This window comes from Suncus etruscus, chromosome 8 (assembly GCF_024139225.1).
Source record: "Suncus etruscus isolate mSunEtr1 chromosome 8, mSunEtr1.pri.cur, whole genome shotgun sequence".
Taxonomy (NCBI): domain Eukaryota; kingdom Metazoa; phylum Chordata; class Mammalia; order Eulipotyphla; family Soricidae; genus Suncus; species Suncus etruscus.
The window spans coordinates 10920513-10941469 of NC_064855.1; the positions used below are offsets into that span (position 1 = coordinate 10920513).

Consider the following 20957-nt stretch of genomic DNA (forward strand, 5'->3'; position numbering starts at 1 on the left):
TTTCTGGGCCTCTCAGACTCCAATAATTCTTATTGTTTCATTGAGTTTATCACAGACATCTATTTTTATCCATTCACATTCTTCGAGTATTTTTTTTTTCATTGTTTGATCATTTGTTTTAAGGCTCTTTTCCAGTCTCTTCTGTTGTATGGAATTGTTATGCATCTCATCTTCCAGCTCACTGATTCTGTCTCCAGCAGTATTTCTCTATTTGTGAGTTTTTTCCAGTGAGGTTTTTATTTTGGCCACCAAGGTTTTTAGTCCTGATCCTTTGGCTTGGAGTTTTCTTATTTCTAATTTTATATCGTCTTGGTTTGTATTTGTGGTTTGTTCAGTTCATTTCATGGATTCTTTGAGTTCCTTGAACATCCTCCAAATTCCTCTCTAATGTCTTTCTCAGAGAATCAAGGTAGTTGGCTGGTACTTGTTGGGCCTTCAGATCCATCATCTTCATTCTCTAAGCATGGTGGTATTCTGTGATGCTTTCCATAGTGTCCTTAGTAGTGTCAGTTTTACTATGTGTTGTGCTGATATACATTGATTAGGGGATAAGCAGAGCTGCTCTGCTTCACTCTGTGATCACAATTCTCTGCTTTTTATCAAGTTGGTCTTTTTCTAATCTGTGGACATAGAGTGGATTTAATATTCATCCTAAGAGTTGCTTTTCTTTGATCTTTCAGTGTAGTTCTGGGTTATTTGGACATATAAATAATCACCCAGACCACAGGGAATCATTTCAGTGTACAGAGATGAATAGCTTCCTGAGTTTCATATATTTTGGGGAATATAGATCCACACGCCTTCATTATGAAGAAAAAGAAGTGAAATTATCATGTAATTCAGTAGACAAACCTATGTGGTAGTCACTGCTTTCATATCATGTATTGAACTGAGCAAATGGATTGATACTTCTGAAACTCAGATTAAATTAACGTTTTGTGTCTGAGCACATATTTTGCATGCAAGAGGTCATGTTCTGACTCCATCCCACATCTCCTGATGAAGTCAAATAAGTACTCCTTGGACAAAGTTCTACTGGGTGTGGCACAGAAGCATCAAGAGCAGCAGCAATGCCGCCAACTGGGAATATCAGAACCAAACATTATCATGTCTTCTGGAAACTAGACAAATATGTTCGAATCTTTCATTAAGACAACCTTAAAGAGTTAGACAAAAGTCCATGTGAAAGAGAAATATTTAGACTATTGTAAACATACGAAATGTACACTTTTACCAAAGATGCAAATCTATTTACCTGTATTATCCCCCTGCCTGCTTTTTCACCCTTCCATTCACTCATAATCAGAAAATATTTAATATAGGCAGCAGAGTGAGTTATTCCACAAATCTTTAAATGTTTCCTCTTTTTATTGCAATATTTCTACCCCCAATCCACAATGCTTCTTGTCACTGTATATTGCTTTCACTTCCATAGGTGTCTGCAAATTATAGGATACATAACGTGCTTCTTTGAATGTATTTTTCAGTATAATTATTTTTATTTCTATACATGTCATGTGCATCAGTAAGTCATTCATTTCATTTAGAGGTAGTATTCTCATAAGCCATAATAAGTTTATTTACTCTTTGATGGATATTGTATTGTTTTTAGTATGGGGCTATGTAGAATGTAGTATGAGTGTTTATAGACAAATATTTTGGGGTTTTATGTGTTTGTTTCAGTTCATGTATTTACCTGATTAAATATTAGAGAATTGAATTAATTTCTGGATGTTTCATGATTACTCTTTTTCACTCTTAAAAATTTAGATAAACTTTAACACAAGTTACATCTTGGGAATACAACTCTATGCGACTTTGGTTGTCAGATAGTACATCACAAACACACCACCAGTATTCTAAGTCTACACTTGTGTGAATAGTGGTTTAATTTTTCCTTATAATTAAAATTCTTCAGAACCGTTTTCCACCTGGGTCTAATAGCTATCTGCATACCTTCTTTGGTGAAGACTCTCTTTAAAGATATTCCTTACAATTTATTTATTCCTAAATAATTATGAGAATATTGTGTACATTCTGACTATGTCTAATAAAATGTCAATTATTCAAAATAGCTAATCTGGAGTTATTTTTGGCAATGAATCATTAATCTTTTAAGTGTCTTGAAAGCTGAAATGATTTATTTTTTCTTCTTTTTATCTTTCTATCTTCTTGCTTTCATCTTTCTCTCTTCTTTCTTATTTTCTTTCTTTCTTTCATATCCTTCCTTTCTCTCTCTTTCTTTCTTTCATATCCTTCCTTTCTCTCTCTTTCTTTCTCTTTCTTTCTCTTTCTTTCTCTCTTTCTTTCTCTCTTTCTTTCTCTCTTTCTCTCTCTTTCTTTCTTTCTTTCTTTCTTTCTTTCTTTCTTTCTTTCTTTCTTTCTTTCTTTCTTTCTTTCTTTCTTTCTTTCTTTCTTTCTTTCTTTCTTTCTTTCTTTCTTTCTTTCTTTCTTTCTTTCTTTCTTTCTTTCTTTCTTTCTTTCTTTCTTTCTTTCTTTCTTTCTTTTTCTTCCCTTCTCTTTCTTTTTCTCTCCCTTTTGGGCAACACCCGGTGATGCTCAGGGATTACTCCTGACTATGTGCTCAGAAATTGCTCCTGGCTTGGGGGACCATATGGAATGCCAGGGGATCGAACCGCAGTAGTGAGTGCAAGGTAAATACCCTGCCACTTGCGCCATCACTCCGGCCCCCGAAAGTTGAGACTTCTTATTCTTAAGGAATTCAATTTGTTCAATGCACTAGTCGTGTGTGTGTGTGTGTGTGTGTGTGTGTGTGTGTGTGTAGTTATTTCCCTAACTGCACTCCCACTCTTTGTGGTGAGTTTCATATTGTGAGCCAGTACTTCTGGCACTCATCTCTATTATCTCTGGGCATTACTACAATAATGACTTTAATTTTTCTTAAAATCCTTAGATAAGTGAGACTATTCTATGCTTATGTTACTCCCTCTGACTTATTTCACTCAGCATAATAGATTCTATGTACTTCCATGTATAGGAAAATTTCATGACTTCATCTCTCCTACGGCTGCATAATATTCCATTATATATACCACAGTTTCTTTAGTCATTCCTCTGTTAAAGGGCATCTTGGTTGTTTCCATAATCTGGCTATTGTAAATAGCACTGCAATGAATATTGGTGTGAGGAAGGCATTTTTGAATTGTATTTTTGTGTTCCTAGGGTTTATCCCTAGGAGTAATATAGCTGGATTCTATGGGAGCCCAATTTCTAGTCCTTTTTTTATATCTTTATTTAAACATCTTGATTACAAATATGATTGTGATTAGGTTTCAGTCATGTAATGCACTAGTCTTAACAACATATGATTGATATAATATAAGGGTGTAATGTAGGGTAGTGGTCCTAAAACTTTTTAAACAGGAGCCAGTTCACTGACCTCAGACCACTAAAGTGCCTGCTTATAGTCTAAGGAAAATGATGAATAAATTCCTATGCACATATCTTATTTTGAAATAAAAAATGGGAACAGAGGTCAGAGCAGTGCCACAAGCAGTAGGACATTTGCTTTGCATGTGCTGACCTAGGACAAAACATGGTTTGATCCCCCAGCGTCCCATATGGTCCCCCAAGCCAGGAGTGATTTCTGAGTGCATAGCCAGGAGAAACTTCTGAGCATCACCGGGTGTGGCCCCCAAACCAAAAAAAAATGGGAACAAATATAATATTTAAAATGAAGAACAAGTAAACCTAATACAACAAACTTACCAATATTTCAATGGGAAATATGGAGCTGCTTTTAGTAGGCCATAGTTTGAGAACTCCTCAAACTATGAGATTGAGAGGAGGAGACAATAGTCAAAGAGAAGAAGAGGCAGAGAGTGCAGCACATACCCTACACATGTGCACTGTGGGCCCAGGATGAGTCAGCTGCTAAGCAAGGCAGAAAGCAACAGCAAAAACAGCAGTCTAGATAAACTTCCTCAGCAGGCTGCATGTGGCTCATGGGCCATAGTTTGGGACCCCTGGTGTAATCAGTTGATAACTATATAGATTATTATACATTACCATATTACTTTAGTTAATATCTGGACTAGAGTGAGAATATTAAAACATTTCTCTTGTTAGCTAATGTAAGCTCAAAAAAATCTTAAAATATATGGACAACAAAACCCTTTATTTTGTACTAACCAGAATTTATCTAGAGAATTGCTTTTAGTTTGGAGCCTGCTTTGAAAGTCTGATAATGCAAAACTTTTCAGAAAACCAAATCACAACAAGGAAGATGACAAACTATACAGAATAAGTGATGGACCCAAGAACATCTCTTCTTTCTAAAGGGACAGTAGTTTTCAGCATATCTCTTTTGTACTCAGCAGAAAGCTGAAAGTGTGGGGTACAGCAAACATTATATTCTTTTTTTTATTTGGTATTTTTGGTCATACCCAGCAGTGCTCAGGGGTCACTCCTGGCTCTGCACTCAGAAATCGCTCCTGGCAGGCTCAGGGGACAATATGGGATGCCGGGATCAGAACCACCATCCTTCTGCATGCAAGGCAAATGCTCTACTTCCATGCTATCTCTCCGGCCCCAAACATCACATTCTTATACTGGAAACTATATCTCAAGCTTATCAATTTATTCCATTTAAACTTGAGTCATTTTGCTTCTCATTAATGTATAATATTTTTATGAAGGCATTTTTATTTTCTTTAAAGAAAATTATGTCTACCCACAACTATGTATTTGTATCTACTCATCTCTGCTTCTGATCTCTTGCTGATTACTTTTTTAATGGTTTTGTGTGGGGGGGGGGTGTTGAAGACAAATATATGTGTATGTGCGTGTGTGTATGATGACTTCATAAATTCGCATTAATTTCTATCTTTTGTGAGGGAGTTGGGCCACACGTGGCGGAGTTCAGGTTACTCTTGGCTCTGAGCTCAGAAGTCACTCCTGGCAGGCTCCAGGGGTTGGGGGGCCAGATCGTATGCCAAGGATTAAATCCAGGTCTGTTTCAGGTTGGCCACAATTGCTCCAGCCCCAACATTTTCATTAATTTATGTCTTACGTGAATGTTTTTGTAATCAGTATGCATTATGAAAGTTAAATAATTCTAAGAAGTAGAACATTGATGAATTTGACGGAAGCTGAGGGTACAGAGCAGTCACTAAATCCAGAATCCCAGGAGTAGAGAGGCAGAAAACAGATGGTGTCACTCCTTTCTCACATTTGAATGCTGACCACTGTGAATCACATAGTTAAATGCCAGGATGTATATTATTTGATGAGATGTCTGTTCAAATATTTGGCCCTTTCAGGGGGAGGAGCCACATTAATTAATGTTTAGTGTTTACTCCTGTCTCTGCACTCAGGAATTACATCTGGTGGTACTCAGGGGACGTTATGGGATTCTGGGATTGGTTGCATGCAAGGCAAGCTCCCTACCCTACCAACAGTGCTATTGCTGTGGCCCTATTTTCTCATTTTTAATGGTCTTTTTCCTTCCTTATTGTGTATATTAGACACTTGTTCTTTATCAGAAATTTGTATGGTAAAGATTTTCACTCATCCTTCAATTGTCTTCTTGTTCCCTGATATTGTCCTCAGAAATTCAAATGATTCCTAATTTATACCAATTTTTATTTCATGCAGATTTTGTTGTTGTATCTAAACACTCATTTCAATTGCCTTTTTTACATACTATTCTTATGGTATCCTACCACATTCCTTTTGTATTTTGTATTTTTCATTATATTCACATTCCAAATGGTAATTTCTCTTATTTTGGCAAAAACTGCTCAGGGAGCACATACTTTCTTCTGGGTATTTGCTGAGGGATCACTCTTGACAGAGCTTGAGAGACCACATGCAGTGTTAGGCATCAAACTCGGGTTGGCTATGTGCAAGGCAAATCCTTATCTGCTATACAATCTCTCTGGATCCTAAATTATTTTTTGGAAAATGTTGAGTCTGTGTTGATTCATTATCTGCATGTAGTGAATTTGGATTTATCTACCCATCTATTCATTCATCCATGAACACATGGATTTCCAATGTTCTAGACAACGTTGTTGAAAATTGTGACTCTTTCTAGTGAATAATCTCTACCATGACCAATTGACATTTGATGGATTTACTTCTTATAATCTTCTACTCGGTAGTATATTTATTATTATAACTATTAAGTTATTATTGATAACTTTTTTCTTTTGGTTTTGGATCAACCCATCAGTTCTTAGGAGTTAATTCTGGCTCTGAAATCAGAAGTCACTCCTGGCAGGCTTGGAGGACCAGATGAGTTGATGAATTGATGAGATGCATGTAGGTAGGCTGCATGTAAGGTAAATGCCCTCTCCACTGAGTTATTGCTCCAGTCCCTTATTTATTATTTTTAAAGACCATATGTTCTTTTTAAAATATTTTATGGTATCATGACAGCATTATAATATCATGATTTACAAAGTTGTTCATAATAGTGTTGTTTCAGGTATACAATGTTCTAACATCAACTCTACCACCAATGTCCCCTTCCTCCCACAAATGTCCCTAGCTTCTATCCTATTCCTATACTGCTCCCTTGGCAGGCAAATAAAAAGTTTATTACATATTACTCGATTCAATAAAACACAAAGGAAATTGGAAAATAGAATTATCAGAAAATAAATTAATAAAATTATATTTGTGATGATTATTATATGATTTTAACTTTCCTTCATGTAGCAGAGAATAACCATATGCACCTTAGAGAACATCATATTTAGTTGTACTTGTTGATAATTAAAAGAGCTCTTTTAATGCTTCTTGAAGAATGAGTTTCAAGGCTATGAATTTTCTAAGCTGCTTCTTTACCAGTAAGCTCTGTATCATTTTTTCAAATTTGAATATATAGCTTGATATAATGTTCTTGGGAGGTTTTTTTATTTCATTGCATTTTTGTTCTATATACCTTTATGTAGTCTGGCTTTTAGAATCTTATTTGATAGATTTTCTGTATAGCTTATGGACTTTTCTTTCTATGTAAGTTATTTTTTGATATGGCTACTTTTCAATATTCTTTCTATACCTTTGAAATTTGTCATTTTGATGTGTTAAAATTTTCCTCATTGGATTTATTTTTCACTGAGACTCTTGAAGGCTCCTGGCTCTGGGTGCCTATAATCCCCAGTTCTGGAAAATTTCTATTGACGATTTTATTTAAACTATTGTTTCTTCATTATGTTTACCTTCCCATTCTTCAGGGAATTTGTTGATTCTTGCATTGTTCCTCTTGAACTCATCCCATAGTTCTCATGTCAGCTGTTTATTTCTTTACAGATTATTTTCTACTTTCTGCTGTTTCCTAGTGAGTTCCTCCTTCTTATCAGGGAGCTCTTTGATACATTACCCAGCTGCTATCATTCTGATATTCAGAACTTCCATTAAATATTTTAAAGCATCACCTGCCATGCTCTTAATTTTTTTGTCATTTCAGACAATGTTAGTTTCTTTATGTCAAATTATACTGTTGTGTGCTTGCTAGCTACCTGTGCTATTGTTTCTTTGAGCTCAGTGATCATTCTCATCTGGGTGTCACTAAAGACATTGCCTGAGGATTTCCTGAGTTGATTGGTGTTATTTATGTCTTAAGTGATACCTTTTTCACTCATTGAACTTAATGGGCTTTCATGTGTTTCCCTATTATTTTTTTATTTAAATATATTATTTCTTCTTTTTTAATATATATATATTTTATTTAATCACCTTGATTACATACATGATTGTGTTTGGGTTTCAGTCATGTAAAGAACACCACCCATAACCAGTGCAACATTCCCATCACCAATGTCCCAAATCTCCCTCCTCCCCAACCGACCCCCGCCTGTACTCTAAACAGGCTCTCCATTTCCCTCATACATTCTCATGATTAGGACAGTCCAAAATGTAGTTATTTCTCTAACTAAATTCATCACTATTTGTGGTGAGCTTCCTGAGGTGAGCTGGAACTTCCAGCTCTTTTCTCTTTTGTGTCTGAAAATTATTATTGCAAGAATGTCTTTCATTTTTCTTAAAACCCATAGATGAGTGAGACCATTCTGCGTTTTTCTCTCTCTCTCTGACTTATTTCACTCAGCATAATAGATTCCATGTACATCCATGTATAGGAAAATTTCATGACTTCATCTCTCCTGACAGCTGCATAATATTCCATTGTGTATATGTACCACAGTTTCTTTAGCCATTCGTCTGTTGAGGGGCATCTTGGTTGTTTCCAGAGTCTTGCTATGGTAAATAGTGCTGCAATGAATATACGTGTAAGGAAGGGGCTTTTGTATTGTATTTTTGTGTTCCTAGGGTATATTCCTAGGAGTGGTATAGCTGGATCGTATGGGAGCTCGATTTCCAGTTTTTGGAGGAATCTCCATATCGCTTTCCATAAAGGTTGAACTAGACGGCATTCCCACCAGCAGTGGATAAGAGTTCCTTTCTCCCCACATCCCCGCCAACACTGTTGATTCTCATTCTTTGTGATGTGTGCCATTCTCTGTGGTGTGAGGTGGTATCTCATCGTTGTTTTGATTTGCATCTCCCTGATGATTAGTGATGTGGAGCATTTTTCATGTGTCTTTTGGCCATTTGCATTTCTTCTTTGTCAAAGTGTCTGTTCATTTCTTCTCCCCATTTTTTGATGGGATTAGATGTTTTTTTCTTGTAAAGTTCTGTCAGTGCCTTGTATATTTTGGAGATTAGCCCCTTATCTGATGGGTATTGGGTGAATAGTTTCTCCCACTCAGTGGGTGGCTCTTGTATCCTGGGCACTATTTCCTTTGAGGTGCAGAAGCTTCTCAGCTTAATATATTCCCATCTGTTAATCTCTGCTTTCACTTGCTTGGAGAGTGCAGTTTCCTCCTTGAAGATGCCTGTGATGTCCTGGAGTGTTTTGCCTATGTGCTGTTCTATATATCTTATGGTTTGGGGGCTGATATCGAGGTCTTTAATCCATTTGGATTTTACCTTCATACATGATGTTAGCTGGGGGTCTAAGTTCAATTTTTTGCAAGTGGCTATCCAGTTGTGCCAACACCACTTGTTGAAGAGGCTTTCCCTGCTCCATTTAGGATTTCCTGCTCCTTTATCAAAAATTAGGTGGTTGTATGTCTGGAAAACATTTTCTGAGTATTCAAGCCTATTCCACTGATCTGAGGACCTATCCTTATTCCAATACCATGCAGTTTTGATAACTGTTGCTTTGTAGTATAGTTTAAAGTTGGGGAAAGTAATTCCTCCCATATTCTTTTTCCCAATGATTGCTTTAGCTATTCGAGGGTGTTTATTGTTCCAAATGAATTTCAAAAGTGTCTGATCCACTTCTTTGAAGAATGTCATGGGTATCTTTAGAGGGATGGCATTAAATCTGTATAATGCCTTGGGGAGTATTGCCATTTTGATAATGTTAATCCTGCCAATCCATGAGCAGGGTATGCGTTTCCATTTCCGTGTGTCCTCTCTTATTTCTTGGAGCAGAGTTTTATAGTTTTCTTTGTATATGTCCTTCACATATTTAGTCAAGTTGATTCCAAGATATTTGAGTTTGTGTGGCACTATTGTGAATGGGGTTGTTTTCTTAATGTCCATTTCATCCTTATTACTATTGGTGTATAGAAAGTCCATTGATTTTTGTGTGTTAATTTTGTAGCCTGCCACCTTGCTATATGAGTCTATTGTTTCTAGAAGCTTTTTGATAGAGTCTTTAGGGTTTTCTAAGTAGAGTATCATGTCATCTGCAAACAGTGAGAGCTTGACTTCATCCTTTCCTATCTGGATTTCCTTGATATCCTTTTCTTGCCTAATTGCTATAGCAAGTACTTCCAGTGCTATGTTGAATAGGAGTGGTGAGAGAGGACAGCCTTGTCTTGTGCCAGAATTTAGAGGGAAGGCTTTCAGTTTTTCTCCATTGAGGATAATATTTGCCACTGGCTTGTGGTAGATGGCCTTCACTATATTGAGAAAGGTTCCCTCCATTCCCATCTTGCTGAGAGTTTTGATCAAGAATGGGTGTTGGACCTTATCAAATGCTTTCTCTGCATCTATTGATATGATCATGTGGTTTTTATTTTTCTTGTTATTGATGTTGTGTATTATGTTGATAGATTTATGGATGTTAAACCAGCCTTGCATTCCTGGGATGAAACCTACTTGATCGTAGTGGATGATCTTTTTAACGAGGCATTGAATTCTATTTGCCAGGATTTTGTTGAGGATCATTGCATCTGCATTCATCAGTGATATTGGTCTGTAATTTTCTTTTTTGGTAGCGTCTCTGTCTGGTTTAGGTATCAAGGTGATGTTGGCTTCATAAAAGCTATTTGGAAGTGTTTCTGTTTGTTCAATTTCATGAAAGAGTCTTGCCAAGATTGGCAGTAGTTCCTCTTGGAAAGTTTGATAGAATTCATTAGTGAATCCATCTGGACCTTGGCTTTTGTTTTTTGGCAGACATTTTATTACTGTTTTAATTTCATCAATGGTGATGGGGGTGTTTAGATATGCTACATCCTCTTCCTTCAACCGTGGAAGATTATAAGAGTCCAAGAATTTATCCATTTCTTCCAGGTTCTCATTTTTAGTGGTGTAGAGTTTTTCAAAGTAGTTTCTGATTACCCGTTGAATCTCTGTCATATCAGTAGTGATCTCTCCTTTTTCATTCCTGATACGAGTTATCAAGTTTCTCTCTCTCTCTTTCTTTGTTAGGTTTGCCAGTGGTCTATCAATCTTGTAAAATTTTTCAAAGAACCAACTTCTGCTTTCGATGATCTTTCGGATTGTTTTTTGAGTTTCCATTTCGTTGATTTCTGCTCTCAGCTTTGTTATTTCCTTCTGTCTTCCTATTCTTGGGTCCTTTTGTTGAGCATTTTCTAGTTCTATTAGCTGTGTCATTAAGCTACTCAGGTAAGCTCCTTCTTCCTTTCTGATGTGTGCTTGCAAAGCTATAAATTTTCCTCTCAGTACTGCTTTTGCTGTGTCCCATAAGTTCTGATAGTTTGTGTCTTTATTGTCATTTGTTTCCAGGAACCTTTTGATTTCCTCCTTGATTTCATCTCGGACCCACTGGTTATTGAGCATGAGGCTATTTAACTTCCAGGTGTTAAAGTGTTTCTTCTGAGTCCCTTTGGAGTTCACATATAATTTGAGAGCCTTGTGGTCAGCGAAGGTAGTCTGCAAAATTTCTATCCTCTTGATCTTATGGAGGTATGTTTTATGTGCCAGCATGTAGTCTATCCTGGGGAATGTCCCATGTACATTGGAGAAGAATGTGTATCCAGGTTTCTGGGGATGGAGTGTCCTATATATATCCACTAGGCCTCTTTCTTCCATTTCTCTCCTCAGGTCTAGTATATTCTTGTTGGGTTTCAGTCTGGTTGACCTATCCAGTGTTGACAAAGCCGTGTTAAGGTCCCCCACAATTATTGTGTTGTTGTTGATATTATTTTTCAGATTTGTCAACAGTTGTATTAAATATTTTGCTGGCCCCTCATTCGGTGCATATATGTTTAGGAGAGCGAACTCTTCCTGCTCTACGTACCCCTTGATTAATATAAAATGTCCGTCTTTGTCCCTTACAACCTTCCTGAGTATAAAGTTTGCATTATCTGATATTAGTATTGCCACTCCAGCTTTTTTATGGGTGTTGTTTGCTTGGATAATTTTTCTCCAGCCTTTTATTTTGAGTCTATGTTTGTTCTGACTATTCAGGTGCGTTTCTTGTAGGCAGCAGAAGGTTGGATTGAGTTTTTTGATCCATTTAGCCACTCTGTGTCTCTTAACTGGTGCATTTAGTCCATTGACGTTGAGAGAAAGAATTGTCCTGGGATTTAACGCCATCTTTATTTCAAAATTTGGTGTGTCTTTTGGGTAGTCTTGTCTTAGATTAGGTCTTTCAGTTTTTCTCTTAAGACTGGTTTTGTGTCTGTGAATTTTCTGAGCTGTTTTTTGTCTGTGAAGCCATGTATTCTTCCGTCAAACCGGAAAGTGAGTTTTGCTGGGTATAGTATTCTGGGTGAAGCATTCATTTCATTCAGTCTTGTCACAATATCCCACCACTGCTTTCTGGCATTGAGTGTTTCTGGTGACAGGTCTGCTGTTAATCTCAGGGAAGCTTGCTTGAACGTGATTTCCCCTTTTGATCTTGCTGTTTTCAGTATTCTGTCTCTATCTGTGGGATTTGTCATTGTGACTAGGATGTGTCTTGGGGTGGTTTTTCTGGGGTCTCTTTTGGTTGGTACTCTTCGGGCATGCACGATTTGATCACATATATTCTTTAGCTCTGGGAGTTTCTCTTTAATGATATTCTTGACCGTTGATTCTTCCTGGAAATTTTCTTCCTGGGTCTCTGGGACTCCAATGATTCTTAAGTTGTTTCTGTTGATCTTATCATAGACTTCTATTTTCATCTGTTCCCATTCTTTGACTAATTTTTCCATTGTCTGCTCATTTGCTTTAAGTTTTTTGTCCAATCTCTCCTGCTGTATGGAATTGTTATGTATCTCATCTTCCACAGCACCAAGTCTATTCTCAGCTTCTGATACCCTGTCCCAGAGCTTATCCATTTTGTCATTCACTTCATTTACTGACTTTTTCAGTCCTGTTAGTTGACATGTTATTTCAGTTTGGAGTTTTGTGATTTCTGTCTTCATATTTTCTTGGTTCTTATTAGTGTTCTGTTCAACTCGATCCATGGTTTCTTGGAGTCCGTTGAGCATCTTCCATATTGCTAGTCTAAGGTCCTTATCTGAGATGTTGATTAGTTGGTTGGTCATTATCTGGTCCTCAGAATTGTCATCTTTATTCTCTATGTCTGATGCTGGCCTGCGTTGTTTCCCCATTGTCACACTTGTATTGTGGGTTTTTCTACGTGTTGTGGTGGTATTCATTGGCTATATGATGCAGGCAGCACACTCCTCTGGCTCCGCCCTTTCTGGATGGGCGACTTGCCTCTAAGGGAGGGGAGTCTTCCGTGGATGAAGCCTCACACAGAATCAAATCTTAGGCCTGAGCATGCAACAGAGACGACAGTCCGGAGAGAAATGCTTGCTTCTGTGATCCAGCATGGTTCTTAGTGTGATTTTTTCTTCTTGTTGCAATGGTGTTTTTTTCTTAGAAAGAGCGCAGGGTTGCTCGATCGCTCACTGGGTAGCTTCAGAATGCAGTTTTTTTGGGTGTTCACTTCCCAGGGCTTAGAGGAGGGCTGCTCGCTGGGTAGTTTCAGAATGCAGTTTTTGGGGGTTTGCTTCCCAGGGCTCCACTCACTGGGTAGCTTCAGAATGCAGTTTTTGGGGGTTCGCTTCCCAGGGCTCTGACGAGAGCTTCCAGAGTTCAGGAAATACAGAGAAGAACAGGGCAGGGCTCCCTTTAGGTCCTCAGTTTCCTCAGAAGAAGCACCGCCAGGTGGGGACTCCGCAAGTGAGTCAGTCAGCACTTTACCTGGCAGTTCCCCCGGTCAGTCATTTCTTACTCTTCCCTATTATTTTTATGGTGTTCTTGCTGTGGTGGGGGTGATGGGGAACAAGAATATAATTATTTCTCCTGGAAGGTGCTGAGTGATTAGCCTGAAGGTTATTATTTTTACTCTGCCTATTCTCACCAAATAAGAGAAGGAATAACTGTGAGAAGTGTTTAATTTTTTGAGTGCATCGTCATGAAATCACATGTTTTAGGAGTTGTGGTTTGGGCCCTGGATATGGTGCTGGGATCCAGCCAGTCAGAAGGGACTCTGCCTCCTACTCCAGAATAGGAAATGTTATAATGTCAGCCAGAGGCAGTCTCAGCTGAGATGGCTGAGCAGCAGGAACAAGGCCCAACACCAGACAGTTTAAGCAATATCTAATTGATCAGAACTGATTTCTGAGCTTTCTCTTGTATTTCAAGAATTAGTTGAGTGTTCTTTTGCCTTTCCCTAGAAATTTTTACACATAAGTATATTTATCTAAATGTTATCTATTAAGAAATAACATTTGAACAATGTTGACACTCCATAATCATTTTAATGTTCTGTTATCTCAAACGTCTTTGATTTATGTCATATTGTGTGGCTTCATAAATGTATATCATTTATTGTGAATAATTTCCTTTGGTTATTAATTCAAAAGTGATATTAATATGCTTTAAACTTTCACTTATGTATTTACTGTGAGATAAATGAACTTTTGTATATTAAAATTATAACCTACAGTATTTCAGTGACAGTTTAGTTTCAAAAACATTTTGAAATTTGAAACACTGAAGTTATTTTGGATCATAAAATTATGTTATCTTACCAATTTTAATTTGTTTATTCTGTTTTTGGGGTTTTGGGCCATACCCATTGGCACTCATGGGTTACTCTTGGCAGGCTTGGGGGACCACATGGGATGCCAAGTGCCAAACCTAGGTCAGCAAGTTCAAAGTGTCAAACTTAGGTCAGCAAGTTCAAGGTAAACACCTTACCTGCTGTGCTATGCCTCCAATCCTTTATTTATTTTTTTAAATCACTTACTATTCCCTGTATCTGTTTCTTCCTTGTGGCGCCAGAAAGCAAAAACAGAGCCTCACATATTCAAAACATTTCTTCTAATCCTTTTAACAACTCAACCTTCTCCCACACTTGTATAAAAATAACAGTGAAGAGGAAAGATATTCTAATATTTTGTTCTTAATCTGAGCAGAAAAGCATTTAATTCTCTACCATGAAGTACTATGGAGCTACAAAAGTGACTTATAGATTTGGGAGATAAATTCCTAATATTATTGCACCAATAGTATACAGAAGAAGGTGACATTTTTAATATGAATCATAATTATTCCCATTAGTATCTTGAGACATTATTCCAGAATACACCTTAATTGGCCCTAGTGGTGGTAACAAGAGTTAAAAAGTTAAGAGCAATTGCATTTGTAAGTAAATTTTGGAGCAGAGAGAAGAGGACTGGACTATATTTTGAAGTATTTGAGCAGAGCCTCATCAAAATGCTGCCTATCCATTTCCCAACCATTCAGATGGGCATCATTAAAATCTTCTGTACAAATTTTTCTCCTTCCAAGGAGATATAATCTACATTGGGAATTTCATTTCTTTAAGTTTGCAGCTCTTCTGGGTGTAGAGATAACTTGTCAATAGCTTTCTTCTTGGGAGAAATTCCCCATTGAGACTACAACTTGGCTCCTGGAATCCTAGGAGAATTATAGAATCACTCATCTCCTTGGAGGTCAAAGTCCTGTGAACAACAAGTTCAAGAATTCCCTCACTTAGGAAGGGGGGCTCAAGATATAGGGATGGAAAGGGTTCTGATGCCCTTCATCTAGTGTCATTAAATCTTAGAGTTCTAATAGATCTTGGGCATCATCTGTCAGTTCCATCCTTCTTAGGAAAGCAGAGGGGAAGATTTTTGCTGAACAGAAGCCTTGAATTAGTGACACAGCTGGACCAGAAACACAAACTTTGGAGATGGTGAGAATGAGGCTTTATTTCTTAATCTCTGATTCCTGCTCTTTAATGTTTAAAAAAAGTCTAGGTTTTGTGAATGATGTTAAACCAGAGCAGCAAGAGAGTTAACAAGTAATGCTTGTTCTTCAGTGTGAAACTATTAACTATTCCATGAAAGATAGCACAGTCTCTTGACACTCTTCTTCTTTTGTTTTTGTTTTTTTGTTTTTCGACCCACACCCGTTTGATGCTCAGGGGTTACTCCTGGCTAAGCACTTAGAAATTACCCCTGGCTTGGGGGGGACCATATGGGATGCTGGGGGATTGAACTGAGGTCCTTCTTTGGCTTGCGCTTGCAAGGTAGAAGACACCTTACCTCTAGCACCACCTCGCCAGCCCCCCCTTGACACTCTTCTAGTTAGTAATTAACCTTTTCTAAAAGCATTCACTTTGATGTGTTATTACTTTGGGAAAATATCACCATAACACTACGATTGACTTCACTGTATTGATTACAAATTTGTATGATGTCCCTGAATAAGAGTTTTCAATTGCCTGTGGGTGTGAAGAGAATGCAGTGGATGGAAATGTTCTTTTCTTCCTTTGTGTGTCTGTGTGTGTGTGTGTGAGAGAGAGAGAGAGAGAGAGAGAGAGAGAGAGCAAGTGACCAAGTGAGTAAGAGAGAATAGAGAGGGTTTATGCATTATAGCCACAATACACTTAAGAATTCTCAGGAAAATGAAACATAAAGCAGAATACCGACTCATTTGAAACTCAGAACTCAGAAATACATAAAAAAATCTCCAAAACATGGAGCGACAAGGACTTTACTTCCCTTTGTTCTACACCTTGACTTCCAATAGGACTTCCTGGCTCCCTTACTGCTGAAGTTTGTGTGTTTATTGAATGATAGCCCTCACACACAAAAAAGGCCCTCTATAGAATTACTTCCTTAGAATTTAACAAAATCTTAATGTCACCACCAACAAAGTACTAGAATTATAAGGTATTATGCCATCTAAAGTTGCTGAATGCCTGCTTATTCCAGATACAACTTTAATCTTTCAGGGAACAAAATAATAGCTTTGATTAGATATTTATAAGCATTTTGAGCACATTGTATTCTTTACTACTTTATTTATGTTTAGCTAAATTGTACAATGCTAAATGAACATGTATAAACATGTAACTATAATTATAATTGAGTTTCATAACTATATAGTTATAGAATAAATTAGATAGTAATATGAAATATGTTCCATTTTATGATTACTTACTTTTCATTTCTTTCTCAATAATGACTAGTCCTTGGAATGTACCTTGTAAATTTCAATGATTTCTTTTTTTTCTAGTCACACATCCCCTGTTCCCAAAAGAAAATGGTCAGGTGCAATTACTCCACTGTAACTGAGTTTGTCCTTGAAGGATTAACACACCAGCCAGAACTCCAGCTGCCTCTCTTCTTCCTGTTTCTAGGAATCTACGGGGTCACAGTGGTGGGAAACCTGGGCATGATCCTCCTGATCACTTCAAGTTCCCAGCTCCATTCTCCCATGTACTTTTTTCTTGGTAATTTGTCATTCTTAGATCTTTTTTATTCTTCAGTGGTCACCCCCAAACTCCTGGGAAACTTCATATGGGAGAAAAATGTAATTTCCTACTCTGGATGTATGACGCAGCTCTTTTTCTTTTGTGTTTTTGTTATTGGAGAGTGTTTCATGTTGACAGCAATGGCCTATGACAGATATGTGGCTATCTGCAATCCTCTGCTATACAGTGTCACCATGTCTCCAAAGGTGTGTAATCTGTTAGTGATTGGAGTCTACACAGTGTCTACACTGGGCGCTTTAGCCCATACAGTTGCCATGACAAGGCTTTCCTTTTGTGGGGACAATGTCATCCACCATTACTTCTGTGATGTGTTTCCTCTTCTGAAGCTCTCCTGCTCCAGCACCCATGTCAATGAGCTCCTGATGATCTTTATAGGTGGATTCAACGTGTTGGCCTCAACTCTTCCCATCTTCATTTCTTATGCCTTTATTATTGCCAAAATTTTTCAGATGCCATCAACTGAGGGCAGATCTAAAGCCTTCAGTACCTGTGGTTCTCACTTGACAGCAGTTGGGGTCTTTTATGGTTCGGCTATATTTATGTATTTTAAGCCCTCCTCCAGCAATATGGCTCAGGAGAAGGTGGCTTCTGTGTTCTATGCCACTGTGATCCCTATGCTAAATCCCTTGATCTACAGCTTGAGAAATAAGGATGTAAAGAATGTGCTGAGAAAAGTCATGAGGAAAAGATAAAGACACCCAATTCACTCACCAGGGTAAGATTCAGAAGTCAGAACATTCATGGGAATAATGTGATTATTCTTCTATTACATGAAAGGAAAATCTCCATTTTTGGGGGGGTGCCACATATGGTAGTACTAACTCAGGATTTAATCCTGGTTTTATACACAGGGATCATTTCTGGTCAGGCTTGGGGGACTATATTAGGATAGCAGGGACCAAATCCAAGTTTGCGAATACCCTACCCATAGTCCTGGCTACCACATGGAAATAAATATTCTAAGAGTTATATTTTCTTCTCATTTTCTGTAAAATCTGTGTCAGATGTACCCCCATTCATGTCTGTTAACACACATATCCTTATAGTTTTACCTGTATAGCTGATATTATGATTCATTGGGTATTTTTTTTTAATTTTTATTTTGATCATAGTGGCTTACATATCTTTCACAGTAGTATTTTAGATACATATTAATTGAATAAGGGGAATGAATACCCACCACCAAATTTGTCCTCTCCTCTTCCCCGATCCTTTCTGCAACCCATATCCCCCACCATCATCCCCCGGGCTGCTAGAGTAGGTGGTCCCTTTTTGTCTAGCTTACTATCTGTGATTATATATCTGTTTGGTCCTGGTGCCCTCCCTTTTTACTCCCTCTATTTGAGAGGCTGAGCTAGATAAATCAAGTTATGTGGTTTTGTTTGAGGGAAAGAAAAGCAATAGAATGGGGTAAATAATAATAAGAAAAAAAATTTAAAATATGCTGAAAATGGGCGGAGTCCTTCTAGTGGCTATCAACCTCAGTTTGAGAGAGGACATGAAAAAGGTAATTGAAACACCATTACAATACAAAAAGAAATGTCAAATTAAATATCCAGTGAGCACTACAGCAATAAAGACAAGCACCACACAATAGTCTCGGTTCTGATATCAAATCATGCCAGAGTGCAAAAAGAAAGAAAAAGATAAGATAAAATAAAATAAAAAAGGAGACATCAACTTTAATATCTACACCAAATAAAGGACGTCAAAAAAAACCAATCAATCTATCAATCAATATATATGTGTAAACATGATTATTTTGTGCACCTTTATTCTTTTTTTTCTTTTTGCCCCTGCATAGGCACAGTAACTATTGGGGATATTATAGAGGGAATTCTCTTGGCCTAGGAGATACAGAGTTTCTCCACCCCTGAAGTATACTGCCATGGAATTAACTACAGATTCCTTGCATGATCATTTACTCTCCCCTCAGTGCTTTTGTGGTGTATGGAAGACTTCTGCTTTGTCATGGATAGTAAAATCAGACCTCTTTATCTAGAGATCTTGGTGACTGTGTATCTCAAGGAATGGAGCTTATGATGAAGGCTTTCTTTGTGGTTCTAGAAGTTCTGTTTCTTCAGTGTCATTTTAATTCATCTTCTGTAGTTGGTGTTGTTGGTCATTATGGTGCTCCTAGGATGGAGCCTGGAGTAGAGTCTTTCGTTATGTTTCTGGAAGACCCGTTCACTTGTGGTTGTCTTAGTCAGACCTCTGGAATTGGAGATCTTGTTTGTTGAACAGATTGTAGACCAAAAGCTAAGTTAGAGCTTTATGTTGTTGTTTTTGTTGGTCCCAGGATGCGTACTGTCTAGTCCTGGTTGTAACAACCAGTCATCTATATATAGCAATCTTGGTTTTTGCACAGATCAAAGGGTGTCACTGGGTATTTTTATAATACTAATCAATTCATTTGGGAAATACTTTTTGGAGGTAAGTTTTTATTCCTTTCCCTTTGATGAAGACATGGGTAATAGGACAGCATAAATAAACCCTTGACTATGGAGAGTACCCCCAAAATAATTGGGAACTTTGCAGTTTGATGATCCTTTCCCAGGTACGCCTACATTTTTCAGAATATTCCCTCCTCAAAGTGTTTCTCACATTAATATACCTTTCCCAAAGTGTATGAAGAAATCACAACATCAGAATGACTAACAGAAAATAAGCTAACGAAATAGTTTATCTTAAAGGATAAAATTTTAGATGAAAGGATAAAATTCTGATAAGCTGGAAGTTGGTTCTGCAAAGTTAGAGGTAGCAGAAGACTCTTCAATTCAAGAGATCAACTTTGAATCCAATAGATCTTTTAGATTAATGTCAAGCTACGGAGACTAAGGATATGTTTCCAAATATATCCCTAACCAATTTTCCTTTGTTTTAATTTCCCGTGCTGCTTCATTGTCAATCACATTCCCTAAGAAATCTCAAGAAATGTGTAGGAAACACATACAATAGCTAGAATTGTGGTTTCCCCCGAGTTCTTTTTCACAACTCTGACTTGGACAGTAGTTATGTTTTCTCTGTTATTTTGCTGACACTCATTATGATGAAGTCACTACTGACCATGTGCAGAGAACCACATGCTATTGGTTATTAAACCCAGAAAAACCTAATGTAAATCCCACGTTTCAACCTTTGCACCATCTCCCTAGACCTTGGAATCCTTTGCTTTCTCAATGGACAGACAAGATGGTGTGACATTCTCCTTTGTTTCTTTCATTTTGTTTTTTATTCCAAAATTTTACTAACCTTAGGGGATAAAAATAATTTTTTATCCAAATCTTTCAGTGCAGCTCCCAGTTGTCTAGTTCCATAAACTAACCATGCCTCTCAAGAAGGTTTTTCTACTCTTTTACTATAAATATAGAAAAAATATCTTCAGGGGGCTCAACTGTGAAAGACTGTGAGTGTGACCTGTCTATGTCTGTCTACTGTCCTCTTGCGTGAAACTCTTGCAAGTGGGGCAAGGAGAGGCTCCAGAAACCTCGCTCGCCCAGACGCCATTTTCAGGGAGGGACTTCAGAGCATAAAAACCGGCTAAGCTTTGCAAAAGCCGGCTCCCTGTGTGTGACACCAGGCGGGGAAAATCCACGAAAGTACACCGGCCCAGTGGGGCTCAACTGTGAAAGACTGTGAGTGTGACCTGTCTATGTCTGTCTACTGTCCTCTTGCGTGAAACTCTTGCGAGTGGGGCAAGGAGAGGCTCCAGAAACCTCACTCGCCCTGACGCCATTTTCAGGGAGGGACTTCAGAGCATAAAAACCGGCTAAGCTTTGCAAAAGCCGGCTCCCTGTGTGTGACACCAGGTGGGGAAAATCCGCGAAAGTACACCGGCCCAGTGGGGCTCAACTGTGAAAAACTGTGAGTGTGACCTGTCTATGTCTGTCTACTGTCCTCTTGCGTGAAACTCTTGCGAGTGGGGCAAAAAGAGGCTCCAGAGGAGCAC

General features: G+C 37.9%; 2 protein-coding genes across 2 annotated transcripts in view; both read left to right on the forward strand.

The window, feature by feature from the left end:
- The window catches only part of LOC126015454 (NADH dehydrogenase [ubiquinone] 1 alpha subcomplex subunit 6), a 566806-nt gene that overhangs the window by 173591 nt on the left and 372258 nt on the right, over positions 1-20957 (forward strand). The gene's annotated exons all lie outside the window — the stretch shown is intronic.
- LOC126015470 (olfactory receptor 8D1-like) lies at positions 16771-17700 on the forward strand. Its single transcript, XM_049777997.1, has one exon. It carries the CDS (start codon positions 16777-16779, stop codon positions 17698-17700), a length of 924 nt encoding a protein of 307 aa, XP_049633954.1. The 5' UTR covers positions 16771-16776.